We start from the raw sequence: 23,721 nt of genomic DNA, 5'->3' as shown, positions 1-23,721 counted from the left end.
TAACATCCTGTGCACCGCGAACCCAGCCGGAGAACTAACTATCCTAAAGGTAGGAAAGATGAATAACTCTCTGCCTCAGAAAATAGACAAGAATAGCAAGCCCCCCACATTCAAAGACTGCGGTGATATAGGAAAAAAACAATACACAGGTAGATGACAGGATTAGCAAAAGGTGAGGCCCCCGCTGACTAAAATAGGAAAGGACGGGAAAGGGACTGATGGTAGCCAGAGAAAAACCCTGCAAAATACCAACTTCCTGATAGTACAAAAAGGCCCTCAGCTCGCTCGATCTGAACTCCGTCCTATACCAGGTGCCCTTGTCATACCAATGAACAGAAAACAAGAATTATAACAAATTCAACAAGCCATAAACACATGGACCCAAAGGAGCTATACTCCACACAGAACTGCAGGGAGTTCCTCAACAATCCACTGAGGGGAAAAATCCCTGGAAGGAAATAAACTGAAACCAACCTCAACAAATGACAAACCCAGATAAGCAAAAGAGCCAGGCAATAAATAAAGAGCAAGAACTTATCTGGAGTGGATGTGATGTAGAGCAGGATAAAGCAGGCTAGAGATACAAAGAACAATTGACATCCGGCAACAGCCTGCAATCAGACCAGGACTTAAATAAGCAGAGAGTTAGGAAAGGAAACACCCACTGCACAACCCACCTGGTCTCTGTCCAAACCCTTCCTGGCCACCAGAGGGAGCCTCCCAGCAGCCAAGACATAACTAACATTCACAACAGGCACCTCAACATAAAAGTGACATTAATATTTTGTAGATCCTCCTTTTGCGTGACAGCACGCTTCAAATCATCCCACAGATTTTCAATGATATTCAGGTCTGGGGACTGGGATGGCCATTCCAGAACATTGTAATTGTTCCTCTGCATGAATGCCTGAGTAGATTTGGAGTGGTGTTTTGGATGATTGTCTTGCTGAAATATCCATCCCCTGCGTAACTTCAACTTCGTCACTGATTCTTGCACATTATTGTCAAGAATCTGCTGATACTGAGTTGAATCCATGCGACCCTCAACTTTAACAAGATTCCTGGTGCCGGCATTGGCCACACAGCCCCAAAGCATGATGGAACCTCCACCAAATTTTACTGTGGGTAGCAAGTGCTTTTCTTGGAATGCTGTGTTTTTTTGCCTCCATGCATAACGCCTTTTTGTATGACCAAACAACTCTTTTTTTCATCAGTCCACAGGACCTTCATCCAAAATGTAACTGGCTTGTCCAAATGTGCTTTTGCATACCTCAGGCAACTCTGTTTGTGGTGTGCTTGCAGAAACGGCTTCTTTCGCATCACTCTCCCATACAGCTTCTCCTTGTGCAACGTGCTCTGTATTGTTGACCAATGCACATTGACACCATCTGCAGCAAGATGATGCTGCAGGTCTTTGGAGGTGGTCTGTGGATTGTCCTTGACTGTTCTCACCATTCTTCTTCTCTGCCTTTCTGATATTTTTCTTGGCCTGCCACTTTTGGACTTAACAAGAACTGTACCTGTGTCCTTCCATTTCCTTACTATGTTCATCACAGTGAAAACAGACAGTTTAAATCTCTGAGACAACTTTTTGTATCCTTCCCCTGAACAACTATGTTGAATCATCTTTGTTTTCAGATCATTTGAGAGTTGTTTTGAGGAGCCCATGATGCCACTCTTCATAGGAAATTCAAATAGGAGAACAACTTGCAAGTGGCCACCTTAAATACCTTTTCTCATGATTGGATACACCTGCCTATGAAGTTAAAAGCTCAATGAGGTTACAAAATCAATTTAGTGCTTTAGTAAGTCAGTAAAAAGTAGTTAGGAGTGTTCAAATCGAGAAATTAATAAGGGTGCCCATACTTTTGCACCGGTCAAATTTTGTTTAAATGGGGAAAAGAAGTGAATACCATTTAGTTGCAAAAGCATATCAATAACTAAAGAGGATTTTTTGCAGATTAGGTGATAACTTACTAATTGGTAGGGGTTCAACCGCTGGTACTTTTATTTCTTAAGTGCCCTACTTAAGTCCCATCCGACACTTCATTCTTTCTCTAGCAGACTCATAGTGAATGAATGTAGTGGCAACAGTTCTATTCAAATGGTGATAAAAGTGTCCCATTCTGCAGATTTATGCAAGTCCCAGTGATCAAACCCCCACTGATCAATAAGTTTTTGCCTATCCTATGGATAGGTAATAACTTTTTTTCCCAGACAATACCTTAAAAGGGTTATTCCCATCTTCAAGATCCTATCCCAATGTGTAATAGTTTGTAATAATAATATTAATAAATACCTCCAATTAGAAATGTATTACAGTTCTGATTTACTATGTCACTTACCTCATGTGCAGGGCACTGCAGCACCTTAGGTATCCATGGTTACGCCCACTAGCAACTAACTAACTGTCCCTATATGAGGTAACTGACATAGCGAATCAGAAGAACTGTACTATATTTCTAATTGGAGGTATTTGCTAATATTATTCTACATATTGGGATAGGATCTTGGAGATGGTAATACCCTGTTAAAGATAAACTTGTATAATCTTTTGAGAGTTGTTTTGAGGAGCCCATGATGCCACTCTTCATAGGAAATTCAAACAGGAGAACAACTTGCAAGTGGCCACCTTAAATACCTTTTCTCATGATTGGATACACCTGCCTATGAAGTTAAAAGCTCAATGAGGTTACAAAATCAATTTAGTGCTTTAGTAAGTCAGTAAAAAGTAGTTAGGAGTGTTCAAATCGAGAAATTGATAAGGGTGCCCATACTTTTGCACCGGTCAAATTTTGTTTAAATGCGGATTGCACATTTTCTGTTAGTACAATAAACCTCATTTCAATCCAGAAATATTACTCATTCCATCAGTTATTAGACATATGAAACTGAAATAGCTGTTGCAAAATCCCAAATTGTTATGAAAAAAAAAGGTTAACATTAATAGGGGTGCCCAAACTTTTTCATATGACGGTATATAACAAGTGATTAGTATTATGTATTATTCTATAAGTTGTGATATTAATGAAGAATAATTCAAATATAAAAATTATAAGATAAGTTTTGCACAGATGTTAGTGACTAAGCAATAAAACTATGATACTATTGTACTGTTGCCTGTAGCAACCAATCAAACCTTACCTTTCATGCTTTTAACTGCTCTAGACAAATTAAAGCTATACTGTGATTGGACATCAGGTCCAATTCAAATGTGAGATTATTTTATTAAATGAGGTTCATGTCTAAATATATCTATATTATAACACAAAAAGATTCCCAATTCCTCAATCCTTTAGAAACTAAGTGCTTAGTGATGATACAAAATGGCGGCTTCAGTAAGTGCTGACACCCACTTCCTCCTCAATAGCTACAAAGACTAAAGTGTAATTTTGAACGTCAGCTTGTTCATTACAAGGCACTTCTACCTAAGATTTCTATGCAAAAAAAGTTCAGTATTTAAAATATAGTATTCATTTTAATTTTGTTTCTGTAGAAAATTTTTAGCATAAATGGGGAAAAGAAGTGAATACCATTTAGTTGCAAAAGCATATCAATAACTAAAGAGGATTATTTGCAGGTTAGGTGATAACTTACTAATTGGTAGGGGTTCAACCGCTGGTACTTTTATTTCTTAAGTGCCCTACTTAAGTCCCATCCGACACTTCATTCTTTCTCTAGCAGACTCATGTGACGCCCTGGGCAAGCCAGGGGTCACAGGTCATGACACCACCACACCCTACACCCCGGTTAGGTACACCGAAGCTCACCAAAAATCCTTGTTGCCTTCTTCCAGGGGCTGATGTTTACACCAGGGGGTGGGCCAGGTGGTTGGCTCCGCCCACCGAGGAGTTCACAGTCCTGGAGGCAGGAAAACCAGGCAGATGAAGTAGAGAGTTCAAAGTGAGAGGAGAGAGAAGGAGTTCAGTTTGGAGTTCAGTAAGAGTGGTAGAGGAGCAAGTGAGAGGAGTAAAAGTGGAAGAGAAAGTGACAGTTGAGGTTGGTCCGGGTGTGTGCCCCGGACTGAGACAGCAAGGTCAGCAGACGGCGGTGACCGTCTGCAGGAGAGGCTGATCGGAGGTTGCCGAAAGGACCGTGGACGGGTGGTGGCCCGGCGGTACCGGAACGGTATACGAAGAGAAGCCAGCACCATTGGCAGGGGCCTTTCGGATCCCGGCAAGGCTAGGAGTTGCCGTGAATTTGCCAAATCCGTCAGTGAAGGGAACCTCCTGGGTCTCCCAATAACTAAGTCCCGATTGAAAGCAACAGTCCAACCGTAGGAGAGAGACACCGCCACCGCCAAGGCACCAGTTTCTCAGGGCCAGCGCCTGCGGGCAAAGAGGGGCTCCTCCGGCCCATATCCAAGCCAGGGAGCGGGTTACCGGTGGGAACCCATCGCTACCAACATTTCACTAGGTGCAGGGACAGAGACCGTCACCGTCAACTACCGGGGAAAAGCAACAGCAGCCGTCCGTGGGAACCGTCTTTCCAGCCGTGTGTTTTACCGAGAACTGTGTCATCGTCTCAGACTGAGTGAGTACCACTGTGCCGTAAGGCACAGCGCTGCCCCCGCGTCCCTGCACCTCGCCAAGCCCTGCACCGGCCCTGCCATCCAGCATCCCCCACCTCATCACTGGGCCCCGGGACAACCACCCCCTAATCACGGAGGGGAGAACTAACAACTTTGCTGCTCCCTGTCACCGCTCCCGGGATCCCCATACAGAGCAGCGGTGGTGTCCACACAATCACCACAACCGTGGGTGACGTCACGGACAATAAACTATCCCAAAAACCAATCCCCTTTCACTCACGGGCGAGGAGCGCCGCTCGAGTCCCCAGGATCCGGCCCATCGCTCGAGCCACCGAGCAGCAGCAGGCCGCAGCGGCGGCCGGACCCGAGCAGTAGGGAGAGCGCAGCGTCCCCTCTTCCACCCGCGACAACTTGGCGTCACGAACAGGATCTTACCGCTCTGCCGTTGGGTAGAGGTGCGCCTTGTTACCGCCGGAGGTGTCCGGCCAGAAAATTGCAAAAGCCGCCATCTTTGACGCGAAAAGTTCCCGTTCGAGCGTCTTCTCGAGTAGTGGAGGCGCGAAGGCCAAAACCCCGCCCCGATAGAGGAGGGGCCGGAAAGAAGCTAAGGGGGATGAAATGGCGACTGGTCGCATGTAGCCGCGGCTATAAAAGCAGGGACGCCAGGACTCTGCGGCGATCTTGTTGCTAGTTCCTGGAGAGCGCGACTGCTAGGATGTCCGCTCCAACTAACAGCAGCGAAACCCCTGCGCCCGGCACAGCGGCGTGGGTGGAGGACCGGACCGCCCCGCTGAATCAACGTCTGCAGGCCCACATGCAGCTCCTCCTGGAGGAGTGGGAGGCCGACATGGCAGATGTGGTGGCTACTATGCGGAGATGCGAGGTGGACAAAGATTTGGAGGAATGGGTAAGAGACCCACGTCCCTGTATTCCTGAGGGATCGGCCGCTGCGGCTGAGGGGCCCGGCCTACACCCGTTTACCCTGCTGTCTCCCCCGCTACCCGCGTTAGACGCTGCCGCCCCGCCACTAGGTCCGCTACCTGACCAACCGGTAGCGGTACCCAGCCCGTCCGCCCAAGCGGACCGACCGGCTGCAGACGCTCGGCGCAGCCCTGAACTGCTTCACCAGATGCCACCGGAGCCGCGGCCCCTTAGTGAAAATGTGTTGGAGGCCCCGGCAGTGATTGCACCGGGTTCCGTACCCGAGCTCGGGACTGTGGCGTGGATGAGGGCCAGAGTAGTTGAGTTCAACCAACGTCAACAGAATCAGATCTTTCGAATGATGGAGCAGTGGACCGATGAGGTGGAGACGCTGATTGCAACTACCCCAATGTACGGGAGGGGAACAGATGTGACGGAGCCGACTGGTGACCCACGTCCCTATGTCCTGCCAGGACCGGCCGCTGCGGCTGAGGGGCCCGGCCTAGTCTCGACCCAGGCATTACCCTTACCATTACTTCTGGGGCGCCTCAGTGTAAACTCGCCTGACCTGCTGCCCCGTGCTACTGCAGAAGGATCTGATGTGCTGGATACTGGAAGCCAGGAGGCTGTGGCAGCTGGCGGCAACCCGCCTGACGCAGACACAAGTGACAGTGACTCCAGCGACTCCAGCTCTGGTGCTGAGCCCACCCCTGAAGGTGAGGAGACAAGTGAGCGTCTCCGCTATGTGGGGGAATCGGTAGTTTATTACGCCGCGCGCAATGGTGGGAATGGATACCGGGTGCCCATGTCACAGCAAGCCTGTCACTGCATGTTTGATATGCTGGTGGCAGAGGATCCAGCAGACACCGAAGAATCAGAGTGATGGCAGCGGAGCACCGTTGCACCGCCCCCGTTGGGACCACCAGTGTGTGTGTGTTTAAAAGTTTGAAAAGTTTAAAGAATGAAAAGAAATGAAACCGTGAAAAGTCACCTGATTTGAACCGTGATTGGAACCGGCCGTTGCCGGCATTGTTGTCCCCGTGGGGACCATCTGAGTTGCATAGGGAACTCTCTATGAACAGGCCCGAAAACTGGCAGGGCAGCCACAAACATTAGTGGCATGTAAATAAAATATGTTTGTTGCAGCTACCGTTACCGCCTCCGGAGAGGCAGGTTGGAGGGAGGGCCCGCAGTGGAGCAGGCTGGGGCCCAGCCACCACCGGAACCGGTGGCTACCCTCTGGAGGGGAAGGACAGATCCCGCTCGGGTAATTTGGTTCAGGACTGGGGTCAAGGGGTGCTGCCTGTTTCTTAGAGGCAGCATAAGGGCCAGGTTACTTGGGTGGGAGAGAGCGGCAGCAGCAACCGTTTAAAATCTTACCGTAACGTTTAAGTACAGTACCTCCCGCTGTGGGATGATGTTCTTTTATTTGTATTATGTTTTATCTTTTCAGAAAAATAAAACCGGTGTTGGACGGGCAGCCCGCGGACGGTCTGCATTTTGCTAAGGGGGAATGTGACGCCCTGGGCAAGCCAGGGGTCACAGGTCATGACACCACCACACCCTACACCCCGGTTAGGTACACCGAAGCTCACCAAAAATCCTTGTTGCCTTCCTCCAGGGGCTGATGTCCACACCAGGGGGTGGGCCAGGCGGTTGGCTCTGCCCACCGAGGAGTTCACAGTCCTGGAGGCGGGAAAACCAGACAGATGAAGTAGAGAGTTCAAAGTGAGAGGAGAGAGAAGGAGTTCAGTTTGGAGTTCAGTTAGAGTGGTAGAGGAGCAAGTGAGAGGAGTAAAAGTGGAAGAGAAAGTGACAGTTGAGGAAGCCTGAAGTTGGTCCGGGTGTGTGCCCCGGACTGAGACAGCAAGGTCAGCAGACGGCGGTGACCGTCTGCAGGAGAGGCTGATCGGAGGTTGCCGAAAGGACCGTGGACGGGTGGTGGCCCGGCGGTACCGGAACGGTATACGAAGAGAAGCCAGCACCATTGGCAGGGGCCTTTCGGATCCCGGCAAGGCTAGGAGTCACCGTGAATTTGCCAAATCCGTCAGTGAAGGGGACCTCCTGGGTCTCCCAACAACTAAGTCCCGATTGAAGGCAACAGTCCAACCGTAGGAGAGAGACACCGCCACCGCCAAGGCACCAGTTTCTCAGGGCCAGCGCCTGCGGGCAAAGAGGGGCTCCTCCGGCCCATATCCAAGCCGGGGAGCAGGTTGCCGGTGGGAACCCATCGCTACCAACATTTCACTAGGTGCAGGGACAGAGACCGTCGTCACCGTCAACTACCGGGGAAAAGCAACAGCAGCCGTCCGTGGGAACCATCTTTCCCGCCGTGTGTTTTACCGAGAACTGTGTCATCGTCTCAGGCTGAGTGAGTACCACCATGCCGTAAGGCACAGCGCTGCCCCCGCGTCCCTGCACCTCGCCAAGCCCTGCACCGGCCCTGCCATCCAGCATCCCCCACCTCATCACTGGGTCCCGAGACAACCACCCCCTACCCACGGAGGGGAGAACTAACAACTTTGCTGCTCCCTGTCACCGCTCCCGGGATCCCCATACAGAGCAGCGGTGGTGTCCACACAATCACCACAACCGTGGGTGGCGTCACGGACAATAAACTATCTCAAAAACCAATCCCCTTTCACTCACGGGCGAGGAGCGCCACTCGAGTCCCCGGGATCCGGCCCATCGCTCGAGCCACCGAGCAGCAGCAGGCTGCAGCAGCAGCGGCGGCCGGACCCGAGCAGTAGGGAGAGAGCAGCGTCCCCTCCTCCGCCCGCGACAACTCATAGTGAATGAATGTAGTGGCAACAGTTCTATTCAAATGGTGATAAAAGGGTCCCATTCTGCAGATTTATGCAAGTCCCAGTGATCAAACCCCCACTGATCAATACGTTTTTGCCTATCCTGTGGATAGGTAATAACTTTTTTTCCCAGACAATACCTTAAAACGGTTATTCCCATCTTCAAGATCCTATCCCAATGTGTAATAGTTTGTAATAATAATATTAATAAATACCTCCAATTAGAAATGTATTACAGTTCTGATTTACTATGTCACTTACCTCATGTGCAGGGCACTGCAGCAGCTTAGGTATCCATGGTTACACCCACTAGCAACTAACTGTCCCTATATGAGGTAACTGACATAGCGAATTAGAAGAACTATACTATATTTCTATTTGGAGGTATTTGCTAATATTATTCTACATATTGGGATAGGATCTTGGAGATGGTAATACCCTGTTAAAGATAAACTTGTATAATCTTTTTCTGAAAAGCCAATTCAAGCCAAAAGCAATATACTTCCACTTGTCACTTTTGCACAAATTGCTACCATAAACAAAAATGCCACTATCTCTGTAAGTAGTTTTATTCTGTTCTTTATTTTGTTTTTCTAACATTTGCATGTTTTTGGCCAAAAATTTGACATTTTTGTGCCATTACATACATTTTGATTAAAAATCTGAATCCTATTTTTACTACGATAGGCCATTTTTCAGAAGAACCTAACAATACTGCCATATGCACATAACTTGCTTGTTTTCTTGCTTGGAAAAATGGAAGCCTAAAATCTTATACTACTCACAGTAAATGGTGTCATGTGCAACTGTAATTCTATTTCACATTAACAATGAGCAAAATATTGCAAAATACTTCTATATAACAGTACAGTGATTTACTTTACTCGTAGAAGTGGTGCAGCCGATGCAGTGGAAAAAATTCCAATACATGGCTATATAGCTCAGAAAGCAACAGCTCTCACATTTACTAAGGGATAATTCTGACCAACATACTCTGAAAACTGTTCTGAGGTGGTTAAAAAATATAGCGACAAATAGTTGTATTCAGGGTAAATCTAGATGAACTCATCAGAACCTAAAATAAACAGTTCTGTATAGTGATTGACTCAATATACTTTAGCGCCAGGTAGACTCACAATTTACCTTTCTCACTTTAGGAGCCAATTAACCTAGGAGTATGTTCTTGTAATGTGAGAACAAAAAACCAGGAGATCTGGAGAACCTCACAGAGACACAGTAAAAACATATTGTCCTTGCTTGGATCCAAACCCAAATCTTCAGCACTGTTAAAAAAATAGTATTAACCACTGAGTACAACAGAAATGACAACCGATGACCTCAGAACTCATACCTGAAAAGGCATCATGCAAAGGACCAGGAGACCTTCCTAATGCATTTTCTGTGGGATCCTTTGGTGATGTTGCCGGTTGAAGAGGTTGAATAGTGAGGCAATCACTGAGGATTTCTTGGTCAAGCTCCGTCCTTGGTCGCAACTAAAGGAGATGGAAATAATAGATATTACCTGTTATTTGGTTGTAGCTCAACAATACATTGGGAGATACAAGAAAGTGACAACAGTGTGTTAATATTGGGGACCAGACTGTCAATAAAAGCATGCATGAGTCTTGGTAATTAGCAATAATTTATTTTCCATGGTAAAGATGTTTCTAAGTAGTTCTATGAAATCCATATGTTTTCCCTTTACACAGCTAAAGATGCCTGCTTCCGATTACCTACTAAGCCTTACGTTTTACTGCTATCAGCTGTAATGGGTATTCATCATGAAATCAGTTGCACGTGTACTCCAGGAACCAAACATGTTGTGAAAGTTTTGCATCCTTTATAAAGTAGTCCTGCAGGTCCAGAGCTGGACTTGTGTTATCCATCAGTGACTACATGGCACACTGTATGTAAACATACACATACCTTAGAAAGGCATTTATCCATGATGCGAGTAGCATACTGGAAGACTAATACATTTATTTCATTCTGTACATATCTGTTACAGTGCACTAAAGCTACGATAGAGTTTTCAAAATTACCAGAACTGAATTCATCATTGTCACATTAATTCTATATACAAATTTAATTCTAAACATAACATATTATTAATAGAATATAACATATTAAATATGTAGTTACAATTGTCACTGTAACTGAAAACACACACATTTTATTTTCCAGTCTCACAGCTTTAACCAAAGTCCTAAAGTTAGAACAACTGATGCTGAAAATGTAACTTCTTACATAATCACGTGGCAGCTTTTTCTTGAGTCTTTGCAACAGATTGAATTAATTGAATAAGGTTTATTTTAGCCTTAGATCCAATTAGACAGATTAAATTGATATGGTCTTCACTCAAGCATAGGAAAGACTGCTTCAGAAGACGGATTCAAGCAATATGCTATGGCACTCACATTATATCAATACAGGGTGGCCCAAAAATAGGTGGAATCAACTAAATTTATCACAACACATTACAGTCATGGCAGAAATTATAACACCCTCGAAATTGTTTCAGAAACTTAACCATTCCTCTTAGAAAACTATTCCAATTACACATGTTTATTTACTTTAAGTGTATTGGAACAACACAAAAACAAAACAGAGCTACAAAGACAAATTGGATATAATTTCACACAAAATCCCCAAAATGGGTAGAACAAAATTGTTGACTCCCTCAAATTTTTATTTGGTTGCACACCCTCTAGAATAAATAACTTCAATCAATCGATTTTGATAACTATCCACAAGCTTCTTACATTCTCAACTTGAATTTTGGTCCTTTCTTCTTTTGCAAACTGCTCCTGGTTTCTCATATTTGAAGGATGTCTTCTCCCAAAAGCAATTTTAAGCTCTTGCTACAAGTTCTCAATGGGATTAAGATCAGGACTCATTGCTGGCCACTTCAGAACTCTTCAGTGCTTTGTTTTCACGCCATTTCTGGGTGCTTCTTTAAGTATGTTTTGTGTCATTGTCCTGCTGGAATAACCATGACCTAGGACGCACACCCAACTTTCTGACACTGGGCACCACATTGCAATCCAAAATCCTTTGATAATCATCAGGTTTCATGATACCTTGAACACAGTCAAGGCACTGAGTGCTAGTGGCAACAAAACAAACCCCAAACATCTTTGAACCTCCATCATATTTGACTGTAGGTATTGTGTTTTTTTCTTTGCAGGCCTCATTCATCTTTGAATAAACAGTAGAATGATGTGCCTTACCAAAAAGCTCTATTTTGGTCTCATCTGTCCAAAAGACCCAGAAGGATTTTGGCTTACTCGTGTACATTTTGGCAAACAGTCCAGCTTTATTTGGTCTCTGTAGCAACAGTGGAATGCTCCTCGGTCTCCTGTCTTTTCCCACTATCCAAACTATCCTGTGTTGCAACCTTTCATCAATTTTTCTCTGTCATCCACAAGCAGGGTGATTAACTACAGCGCTATGCGTTATAAACTTTTTGATTATGTTGTGCACCATGGACAAAAAAACATCAAAATCTCTGCAGATGGACTTGTAACCTTGAGATTGTTGATATTTTTAAAGAATTTGGTTGCCAAGACCTCATACAATTCTCTTCTCTTTCAGTTCTCCATGCTTACTGCGACACACACAGACATACCATGCAAAGACTGAGTCAACTTCTGACTTTTTTATCTTGTTTCAGGTGTGATTTTCATATTGCCCACACCTGTTATTTGCCACAGGTGAGTTTTAACAAGCAACACATGCTAAAAATAAAGTTATTTACCCACAACAAGGTGCAAACAATTTTTCCGAACCATTTTTGGAGTTTTTAGTGAAATTATGTCCAATTTGCCTTATTTTCTAGTAGTTTTTTTGTGTTGCTCCAATACACACAAAGAAATTAAAAATGTATATAACAAATCATGTGCAATTTGTCTTTACAGGGAGGATGTAGACAAACTCTAGTGCCACCTATTAGAACTAGCAATCCTAAAAGTCAAAAGTGACCATTTAACGAGCCTTGTTATATGACTTAGGATTTATGCCAGATCAGAACCTCAATTTGCAGACATGTTAATTTTGGGGTGATTGACCATCATTAGTGCAGAGTATGAGATCTGATCTAAGGGGAAAACTTTTCTCCTTGCGGCAACTGACACACCAAGCTGGCATGCCAGTAGTGAGGAGACTTATAGCTGCAATGCTCCTCTGGGAAATATGCAAATTGTCTCTTCAGAGAGGAAGGAGATGAACTCTAGTGCTCCCTTTTGGAAGTAGCAATCCTCAAAGTCAAAAGTGACCCTTTAACGAGCCTTGTCATATGACAGAGGATTTATGCCAGATTAGAACCTCAATTTGTAAACAATTATTACAATTTAAAAAAGTTTAATTGTAATAATTTTCTGGGACATGCCAGTTATCTTCTCTTGGCACAAACTGAGATGTTCAGAATAACTGAATCGAAAGACCGTTAACTATCACTCTGGAAGATGGCAAAGCTCATAGGCCAAGATGTCAGCACTGTTGAAAGTTGCTTGTCAAAGTGGTTGGTAGAACAGTGGCAAACTGGAATGACAGTAAGAGGTGCTAAGAAGCAAACTTCTAAACAGATGGATCGACAGATTTTAAGAATGGTGCATAGTGTGCACACTAGAAACTCTTTGCAGATGTTGTCCTTGGTGGGATTTAAATCCAGGACTCCAGTGCCACCATGCTGCCCATAAATACGTGTATTGTAATATGTAGTCTTGTACCTGTGGACTTTATACAAATAACATTCTTGTGTGTTCAGTAGCTGTAAGCCTTCAGTGTACCACCTTTTGATTTCCCTGTATGGTACCATATTAAAGATATATTCTTTGTAATATGAATACTAATGGAACACACAAGTTGCTCATGGCTGCCATGAGGGACCTTTTTTTTTTTTTTTAATATTTTTTAATAAGCTCCCAACTTTTGGTTACATTTTGTAGAGCTATAACAGGGATTACACGGAGATACACATTATTGGCAAACTTAATGGTTTACTCCTATTAATCAGTGAGTTGAGGTTTTTCATTCAGCTCCATCTCCACAGGAGTATACCTTCCAGCACCTATCCATACAGTCAGCCATTACAGTCATTAGTGAAATAATGGGTCATTCTAAAGAGTTAAATGAATTGTGATGTAGTACTGTATTTGGATGGCATTGTTGTATCGTCAGTCTATGACATTCATCTGAGTGATACTATTGAAAATTGGAAGCGTTTAGGAACTCTGCCATAAAGTTGCTGACCATATAAATTTACAGAGTTGGGGTTACCGAGTTCTAATACTGCAAAGTTGCCAACACTTGGCTGATTCACTTACTACTCCAAACCTCCACTCTTATTAACATCTGCACAAAAACTGTGTCTTGGGAGCTTCATGGCATGGGTTTCCATGAACAAATAGCTGCATGTAAGCCTTACATTACCAAGCACAATACCCAAGCACTTGATGTAGTTGTGTGAATCACACTGGTACTAGATTCTGGGTAAGAAGAGACATGTTATGTGGAGTGACAAATCATACGTCGCTTTCTACCAGTCTTATGGTTAAGTCTGGGTTTGGCAAGTGCTAGAAGAATGTTGCCTGACAACATTAAAGAAATGTTTGGTGGAAGAGGTATGATGCTTTGAGGTTGTTTTTTAGGGGTTGGCCTAGGCTCTTTAGATCCAGTAAAGGGAAATCTTAATACTACAACATGCCAAGACATTTTGGACAACTGCATATTTCCAACTTTGTGGAAACTGTTTGGAAAAGGCCATTTTCTTTTTCAGCAGGACTTTACTCCAGTGCACAAAACAAAGTTCATAAAGGCATGGTTTGGTGAATTTGGCATAGAAGAACTCGATTGGCCCACACAAAGCCCTAACCTCAACTATACTGAATGCCTTTGAGATGAACTAAAAAACAGATTGCAACCCAATTCTTCTCATCAATCAACATCAGTGTCTGACCTCATAATTTCTCTTCAGGATGAACGGGCAAAAATTCTCACAAACTCGAAAATCTTGAAGAAATCCTTCACTGAAGAGTGGTAACTTATATAATTGCAAAGGGGAGACTAGAGTGGGGTTTCATATATGCTCCTGTAGCTGTAATGTGTCCATATAGTGTAAATGAATTATCTAATGTACCACTGTAAGCTTCCAGATTTAAGAAGAGTCATAGAAATATGCCTCCTTCCAGCCTCTAAGGTAAAATATCTCATTCATAGTGCTCGATGAAACTTGTTCAGAAGTTTTATGGGGAATATATTGTTTTGTACGTAGAGGACATACAGAATCCATGATCTGCCATACAACTTCAGAGCCCCAGAGACCTTGATCCATTCAGGGTTGTTTTTTTTTGCTATGCAGCTAGCACCTGCTAGTAAGATCAGTAACCAAATCTTGGTCTCCTGTGAAGTCCTCCGGTCAATCAAAAATAAAGGTCTTAAACGGTTAAAGAAAATAGTCATACAGTATTTGGCATTGTTGTGTCCATAAAAAATCCAATCTATGAAATTATAGAATTATTTAAACTATAAAAAATGAAGTACCAGTATTGCCATTTTTCAGTCTCCGGACTTACCCAAAAAATATAACAACAGAAATCGAAACTTTATATACACCTCAATATGATATGAATTAAAACTACAGCTCAGTCGGCACCCAAAAAAACCAAGCCATTATACAGATCAAATTGCTTGAAAAATAACAAAAAGTTAAGGGTTTCAGGAACTGGCAAAACTCATAGACATTTTCTTTTTCAACATATACTGTATATACTTATAGATTAATAACTTACAAGTTTGGTTTTGCAGTAATCATAGTAACCTAGAAAATCAAATTGCCAGGTAATTTTTACCATGCAATGAATGCCATGAAAAAATTGTGTCATTTAAAACTACTGCTCATCTTCCTTAAGGGTATGTGCGCACTAGACGTTTTTTCACGCTGCGTTTTTATGTGCGTTTTTGTCTAAAAAAACGCACCCGCGGCTAAAAAAAAACGCGGCAAAAACGCATGCGTTTTTGCCGCGATTTGGTGCGTTTTTTTCTGCGTTTTTACTCACTGCGTTTTTAATCAGTGCACAATGCCATTAAAGATTGTTGATGAAAAAAAAAAAAAAAAAAAGGTCTGATGTCATTTCCTTCTTCAAAATGTTCATTGTATGCAGGAGAGCAGACAGCTGCAGAACTAGTGAATGCAGGAGAGCAGACAGCATCCTCCATTCACTAGTGTATGCAGGAGAGCAGACAGCAGCTGCAGAACTACAAGTCTCAGCATCCTCCATTCACTAGTGTATGCAGGAGAGCAGACAGCAGCTGCAGAACTACAAGTCTCAGCATCCTCCATTCACTAGTGTATGCAGGAGAGCAGACAGCAGCTGCAGGACTACAAGGCTCAGCATCCTCCATTCACTAGTGTATGCAGGAGAGCAGACAGCAGCTGCAGGACTACAAGGCTCAGCATCCTCCATTCACTAGTGTATGCAGGAGAGCAGACAGCAGCTGCAGAACCACAAAGCTCAGCATCCTCCATCCAGGACTGTATGCAGTTTTTTGCCCAAAAAGAAAAAAAAAATGACATGGGCTTCGCCATATTTTTGTATGCTAGCCGGGTACAGCAGGCAGGTACGGGCTGCCCCCAACCCCCAGCTGCCTATTTGTACCCGGCTGGGAACCAAAAATATAGAGAAGCCCTTTTTTTTAATTATTTCATGAAATAATTTTAAAAAAAAAATGACGTGGGCTTCGCCTAATTTTTGAGTCCAGCCGGGTACAACTAGGCAGCTGGGGATTGGAATCCACAGTGCAGGGAGCCCATGTTTTCTGGGCACCCCCACTGAGAATTGCAGTCCGCAGCCACCCCAGAAAATGGCGCTTTCATAGAAGCGCCATCTTCTGGCGCTGTATCCAACTCTTCTAGCTGCCCTGGTGACGGGTGGCTAGCTAGGTAATAATGGAGTTAGGGCTAGCTGTATATTATCAGCTAGCCCTAAGCCCGAAATTCATGGTGTCACGCCAATATTAGACATGGCCACCATGAATTTCTAGTAATGATAAAAAAAAACACAACACACAGAAAAATATTTTTATTAGAAATAAAACACAACACAATTAGTGACTCCATCTTTATTGAAATAAACCCCCCTCCGCAGTAATCCTGGGTTAGGGTCCCGCGCCGTCCAATCAGGATCCAATATCATCTGATCGGTTTGCTGGAAGGCAAAGCGATCAGATGATGTGTCAGGATCAAGTGCCTGAATCCCATCACACATCAGCTGATTGTATAAAAGACGATTATACAATCAGCAGATGCATCAGTAGAAAAAAAAAAAAAATAATACTCACTTATGTGCTGTGCTGATTACCGGCAGCTCCTGGAGCGATCGATTGGACAGGAGTCTGATCCCGTCCGATCGCAGCAGGAGCTGCCGGTGATCAGCTGATGAAGTCCCCTGACGGCAGGATCAGCTGATAGCCGGCCGAGCGCGAAGAAGCCGGCGAGACTACGATCAGCTGATGCGTCAGGTGACTGCATCAGGTGATCCACCGCCAGGTCCTGCAAGCAAGGTCCTGCCCCGGGGAGACTGCGCACAGCCAGAGCGGCGGTACCGGGAGGAGCTGGGAGCGGGCATGGCACCGGGACCCTGCGGACAGGTGAGTATATATGACATTTTTTTTTTTTCTACTGTTCACTTTGGTTTTCGCCGCTGCCTCCACCTCCTGCCTGTACATGGCGCCGCACGGAGCTGACATGCACAGGACGGGAGGTGGAAGCAGCGGTGGCGGTACCGGGAGGATTCCTGCTTCTGTGTTTACCAACAGAAGGAATCCTCTTCCTGTACACGTCACTGTAGTGCCCACCCCTTGCGTTTATAGCTGCGTTTTTAGTCATAGAAACGCGGCTATATGCGCTTTTCATTGCGTTTTTAACATCTCATTGAATTCAATGAGTGAAAAACGCAGTGGAAAACGCAGAAATAATTGACATGCTGCGTTTTTGTGGTCACCACAAAAACGCAGCTAAAAAAAACCGCTGTGTGAGGACAGCACTTCTGAAAACCCATTGACATTGCTGGGGAAGCAATGTCACTGCGTTTTCAGCACAAAAACGCGGTAAAAAACGCCGCTAAAAACGCGGCAAAAACGCCTAGTGCGCACAAGGCCTAAAACAAGCATAAAAAATAATGGCTTTTGAAAGAAAGAAAGAAAAAACTTAAAGGCTAAAAATAAAAAGGTTAAATACTGTATCTTCTAATTATAATTTCCTTGATTCCTAATTAGACTCAATAGGGCAGAGTTATGGAGCTGGCAAAAGAAATACTGTCTGTTGCCCATAGCAGTGAATGGAAGCACAGTTTTTATTTTATATTCTCCTTGGGTGAAATGAAAGCAGTCCTGTGATTTGTGCTATGGGAAACAGAGACAGTTTTTTATTATTATTATTATTATTATTATTATTATTATTATTATTTTGTCAATTTTTATAAAACTGGTGTAACTTGTTGTGACTTTTTGTAGACATGACTGCACCATGATACTGTACATGGTTAAAGATGGCAATTTTCATCTGGAATAAGTCTCCTCATCTGAGAGTACATTTATTCTGTTTTTTTTTTTTTAAATAAATATAAAATGCAAATTGACACAAATAAGCAAAAAAAAAAAAAGAATATGTGAATGCCCTCATCAGTTCTATACTGCAACCATGACGCCTTGTCCTGAATGCAAACACGAGTGAATGTCTCACTACACATTTGTCTGCTAAGCTGTATATGAATCCAAAGAATCCCAAGTATTATATTTACTAATCAGCCTCTGGGACAAGGGACATAAGTAAACAGAGAGGGCAGATAGGTCAAATTCCGGTCTACACATTTATTAGAACTACGTTCACAGTTTACTCACTCCTCTGATTGACACATGTCGCTGGCATCATATAAATGAAGGTAACGGGGCCAGTGCCAGTTCTTTGTGATTTTGTTTACATAGTTTATGACCATCAAGAAACTAGGAGAATTTGCAGCATTTTATCATTGTCATTATGTAAAATTAATAGATTTATGCATGAGTAAATTATACCTTGATAAAAACAGCTCAATTATACATCTTTGCTGAAAAGTGGCAGAACTGCTTATGAATTAGAAGTCATGCTTCTCAGGTTTCTAACGACCCTCCTCAACATTGAAATTACAACACCAAGGACAAGCTGTAAGGTTATACTGGAAGTAGCAGGTGTCGCTAAGATCTGCAAGTTATCAAATTTTCAAGCACCTAGCTCCAGTCTGTGGCAAAGCCAAATTAAAAGCACCTGTTTAAGCCACATGAATCCTTAAAAATCAGATCAAATCTTGCAGGATAATTGTGCGATGTCTTTTCTTTGTCGACAAGCCAGTTATCATCACTTGGCACAAACTGAGAGAGTCAGAATATTTGAACCGAAAGACCGTTAATTATCACTCTAGCAGATCGCAACGCATGTAGGCCAAGATGTCAGCACTGTAGAGTTGCGTGTTACAGTGGTTGGGAGAACAGTGACTAACTGTAACGACAGTAAGAGGTACAAAGAAGCAACCCTCTAAACAGATGCATCGATAGATTTGCAAAATGGTGCTTAGTGATCCATTACTGCAAGTGAAACTGGACTTTCCATATCAAAGCCTAAGGCACAAAATATTGTCTACACAAACCAACAGGGTGTGTGTTATGGTTTGGGGTTCCCCCGAGCCTTGAACCGCTCCTTCCCCATCCTCATCCCCTAAATTGGTGTCGGCTGACTCCCCTGCGCCACCTGTCTGTCGTTCCCGGTGCTTGGCTGCTAGGCATCAGGTGTCAAGGGTCTTGAGTCATCCCCGTTTTCCCCCACCGCGCATGACCAGGTTCTCACTGCCTCTCCATGCTCTAAGTGCGGATTTCCCACTACTGCGCATGCACGTGATGTCACTAGTAATGCGGCGGCTCCTGATTGGCTGTCAATGACATCATTGGTGACGTGGCGGCCGCTGATTGGCCGCGGCCGGCGCAATTACCATCTGGCGTCTGGCTTGGGGCAGGGCTTATGCGGACGTCCCACGAGACGATCTATCATGCGATATGTCGTCGGGGTCACGGTTTTCGTGACGCACATCCGGCATCGTTTGAGATGTCGTTTCGTGTGACACATACGAGCGTCTCAGAATTACAAATCGTGTATCATTTACACGTCGTTTTTTTTTAAAAAAATCATTCATTTTTCTTTGCGCCGGTTGTTTATCGTACCCGGGGTAGCACACATCGCTCCGTGTGACACCCCGGGAACGATGAACTGCAGCTTACCTGCGGCCACCGGCAATGCTGAAGGAAGAAGGTGGACGGGATATTTACGTCTCGCTCATCTCCGCCCCTCCGCTTCTATTGGCCGGAGGCTGTATGACGTCGCTGTGATGGCAAACGTCCCACCCCCTTCAGGAAGTGGATGTTCGCCGCCCACAGCGACGTCGCTCAGCAGGTAAGTACGTGTGACGGGGTTTAACGACTTTGTGCGACACGGATAGCGATTTGCTCGTGATGCACCAATGACGGGGGCGGATACGATCGCTCATGCGATCACACGATAGATCGTATCGGGTGACACCCGCATTAGGCTATAAAGGACCCTGGACAACGCCCATGGCTGCGTGTGCATCATTATTGCACTGGTGACAGTCTGTGCAGTGTAATATAGCGGCCATAGTGCCAATAGCCCTGCAGTGTCTGAGGCAGGGTTGCACGTGGTTATAGAAGCGGTAGGCAGAGTTAGGCGTCTGGTGCCCGTCGTGCCAAGATTTATGGCAAGACACTGCCAGGGCCCGTTATTCAACTCCAGTCCTACCGTTCCTGTAGTGCGTCAGCAGCTCAGTGAGTCTAACCGAGCTGCACCAGCTGACCAGGTGTGCCCCCTATGCACACGATTAGTGTTCTCTAGGACTCCCTGCGCCATAAACAGGGAAGGTCCGGTGCTCGGTGGTGTGCTAATTTTTGTGTCTCTCTGAAGTTGTGCCATCTGGCCACCTATCTCTCTGTGGCTTTGTCATCTGCCCGAAGGACCTCGGGAGGTGATTGAGCTATTATTAGTTTTGCTCCAATCGTCCCCCCGCATAACAGGGTGTTTGCATGACACTGGACTACAAGCCAGACGTCCAGCTACAGGTGTTGCGACAGGTATTCCATTGACCTCTCAAAGGCTGCAGGGCAAAATGGCAATGATGGCCAGAAATGGGGGCTATTCTCACAACAATGAGTTCTATTTTTGTTTTGAACACAATGATAGCTGAAGTTTGGTCTGAAGGCCACATGGTCAATGCCAAGAAGAGGCCTTCATGAGAGAATGTTCCATCAGTACTACTTAAAAGATTATGGTGTGTGGTGGTGTAATGTACAATAACTGGACACACTTAGTCTTCATTACATGTACACTAACAGCTTGGCATTGCATTGATGTGGTAGTGGAACCAGTAGCACGGCCATTTGCCCAAGTGTTTGAGGTACCATTTCTCAACACAACAATGCCTGGCCAGATGTTGTCCATGGTAATGTGAGCAGTCTCCATTGCTGAAATGTGTTACCATGGCCTGTAACCTTATTTTTCATTAAGCACATCTTGATGTCAATGATTGACAATTGCAAAGGGAGCTACCAGCGGCAGATCTTGATGATTTTACCAATTGTATTTAGCAGACAACCATTAATAACCTCATTGATAGCATACCAACGTGTAAGTGTGTGTTCTTCTAAAAGTGGAGAACATACTTTATACTGAATAAATCAAGTTGTTTTGAAAATTGTTAATCCATTTTGCCATCTTTTACAAATTACTAATATGTTTATCAATCCTGTGATTTCAATAATTCCAGGATGTTTCCTTCTTGGTGTTGCAATATCAGTGTTGAGAAGTGTACAATATGAAAAGGCTTAGAAGAATGAGGACAATATTTTTTTTCCTTCCTAACCAGGTTATATTTCTTGACCATGGTATTTACAATTGTTTAGTTTACCGGTGATAGTAAAAGCATTAACAGGTTGCCCTTCTACTTTAATGCAGATACATACCAGGATATTAATATATTGGTATTAAATAATAATTATGGCCTAAACTTGAAACTTTTTGAACTAATATGGATTCCTTGTCTTGTCGCCTTATGGTTTAGATATTTTCCTATATGATACAGTACTTTTTTAAAATTAGATATTATTTGTATGCCTTGTGTTATGAATATCCTTTACAGACTTTCTTTTATGAATAAGATTTGCTGAAACAGGAGAGACAAAAGCGCAAAAGGGTATTTTCTGTGAGATGATGGCGATATGGCATATAGTGATCTTCTCACCTGGTGGGGTTGTGTGAGACACAACTATTAAAAGAGCATGAACATGGCAGCTGTAGACCCAGGTATAGAAAGCTAGTAATAGAAGATGAGGGTGAAACCATGGAAGAATGAAATGAGCAAAGTCCTAAAATGTTCACAATTTAGGGCTTTGCTCATCGCATTCTACTCACGGCAGCGTGGGCGGTTTCACCCTCATCTTTCATTGGTAGATGACTAAGATTAGGGAAGGTTATAATGAACTTTCTGCTTGACAAAACAATCATATTACCTATTGAATGATATATGGAGAACAAACCTATTTATTAGGTGAAGCCACAGGAAGCCTTTTGCGTTAAATAATTTCAGCATCCAGTAAACATAAATATGTCTATTGATAGCATAGGGTGCCCTGCAATTCTTGCCTTTCACTGCTGGGAAAACAAGCGCTGACAAAGCAGTTTTTAATGAGATATCCTATGATTAGGCAGTAGTCAAAAGTCATACAATTAGCCTTAAGCTGGCTTTACACACTTCAATAAATCTTTCAATCCGTCGTCGGGGTCAAGTTGTAAGTGACGCACATCCTGCATCGTTCGTGACGTATTTGCGTGTGAAACCTACGTGCGATCAAGATTGAACGAAAATACGGTGATCGCAAACACGTCGTTTATTCCTCATACATTGGACGTTTTGTTGTATGAACCTAGTCAATTGTAACGTGTGACATCCCTCATACGATTTTGGTGTCTGATGCTATGTGCGCAGGTGTGCGCTCTGCACCGCAGCTTAAAAAAGGTCTGCTTCAGAGCGCAGCTGAAAAGCTGCGTTCTGAAGCGCCTCACAATGTCTGTCATTCACTAATCTCTGTCAGTCCGTCACTATCTCTGTCCCTCTCTCTCTGTCCATGTCAGTCTATCCCCCTCTCTCATATACTCACCGATCCCCGATCCCCGGCTCTGCACGGCATTCACACTGCTCCGGCGGCTTTTACTATTTTGAAAAAGCCGGCCGCCCATTAAACAATCTCGTATTCCCTGCTTTCCCCGCCCACCGGCGCCTATGATTGGTTACAGTGAGACACGCCCCCACGCTGAGTGACAGGTGTCACACTGCACCCAATCACAGCAGCCGGTGGGCGTGTCTATGCTGTGCAGTGAAATAAATAATTAAATAATTAAAAAAAATGGCGTGCGGTCCCCCCCAATTTTAAAACCAGCCAGATAAAGCCATACGGCTGAAGGCTGGTATTCTCAGGATGGGGAGCTCCACGTTATGGGGAGCCCCCCACCCTAACAATATCAGTCAGCAGCCGCCCAGAATTGCCGCATACATTATATGCGACAGTTCTGGGGCTGTACCCGGCTCTTCCTGATTTGCCCTGGTGCGTTGGCAAATCGGGGTAATAAGGAGTTAAGGGGGCGGGTCGTTCGGCGTCATAGCGACGTCACACGGCAGGCAGCCAATAGGAGCGGAGGGGCGGAGATGAGCGGGATGTAAACATCCCGCCCACCTCCTTCCGCATATCCTACGGAAGCCGCGGGGACGCCGGTAGGAGATGTTCCTCGCTCCTGCAACTTCACACACAGCGATGTGTGCTGCCGCAGTAGCGAGGAACAACATCGGACCGTCGCATCAGCGTAATTATGGATTACGCCGACGCTGCACCGATGATACGATTACGACGCTTTTGCGCTCGTTAATTGTATCATCGACCCTTTACACACTACGATGTCGCATGCGATGCCGGAAGTACGTCATTTTCAATTTGACCCCACCGACATCGCACCTGCGATGTCGTAGTGTGCAAAGCCCGCCTTACTCTTGGGACCTACAAATCAACACCGGGCTGTCAACTGCAGACAACCTCTTAAACATGCAGAGTCTAATTTTCATATTATATGTCACAGATGAGACTATTATTTTGTGTGAATGAAGAATCTAGACTTCCCATGAGAACCAAAAACTATGGATGTTTATTCTGCAGTGTAATAGTCCTGTGACCCCAGCACAATGTGCTTATGATCTCTACTTACCAGGTTCATTGGAACAAGCTCCAAGTTGCTTGACCTAAGAAAAAAATGGTTCTATTGTATCCTGTTATCTTGTGAGCTTTATAAACACAAATCAGAAAACACATCGCATGGACTTTGTG

At 44.4% G+C, this 23,721-nt stretch overlaps 1 protein-coding gene across 1 annotated transcript in view; it reads right to left on the bottom strand.

The window, feature by feature from the left end:
* The window catches only part of GLIS3 (GLIS family zinc finger 3), a 640,530-nt gene that overhangs the window by 173,323 nt on the left and 443,486 nt on the right, over positions 1–23,721 (bottom strand). Inside the window, exon 7 of the mRNA XM_075339832.1 lies at positions 9,608–9,749. Within this exon, the coding sequence (XP_075195947.1) occupies positions 9,608–9,749 (142 nt within the window). The remainder of the gene's footprint in view (positions 1–9,607; positions 9,750–23,721) is intronic.

The sequence above is a fragment of the Anomaloglossus baeobatrachus genome, chromosome 1, assembly GCF_048569485.1.
Source record: "Anomaloglossus baeobatrachus isolate aAnoBae1 chromosome 1, aAnoBae1.hap1, whole genome shotgun sequence".
NCBI lineage: Eukaryota > Metazoa > Chordata > Amphibia > Anura > Aromobatidae > Anomaloglossus > Anomaloglossus baeobatrachus.
The sequence above is the reverse complement of the archived record's forward strand: the minus strand, read 5'-3'. Positions and strand labels throughout refer to the sequence as shown.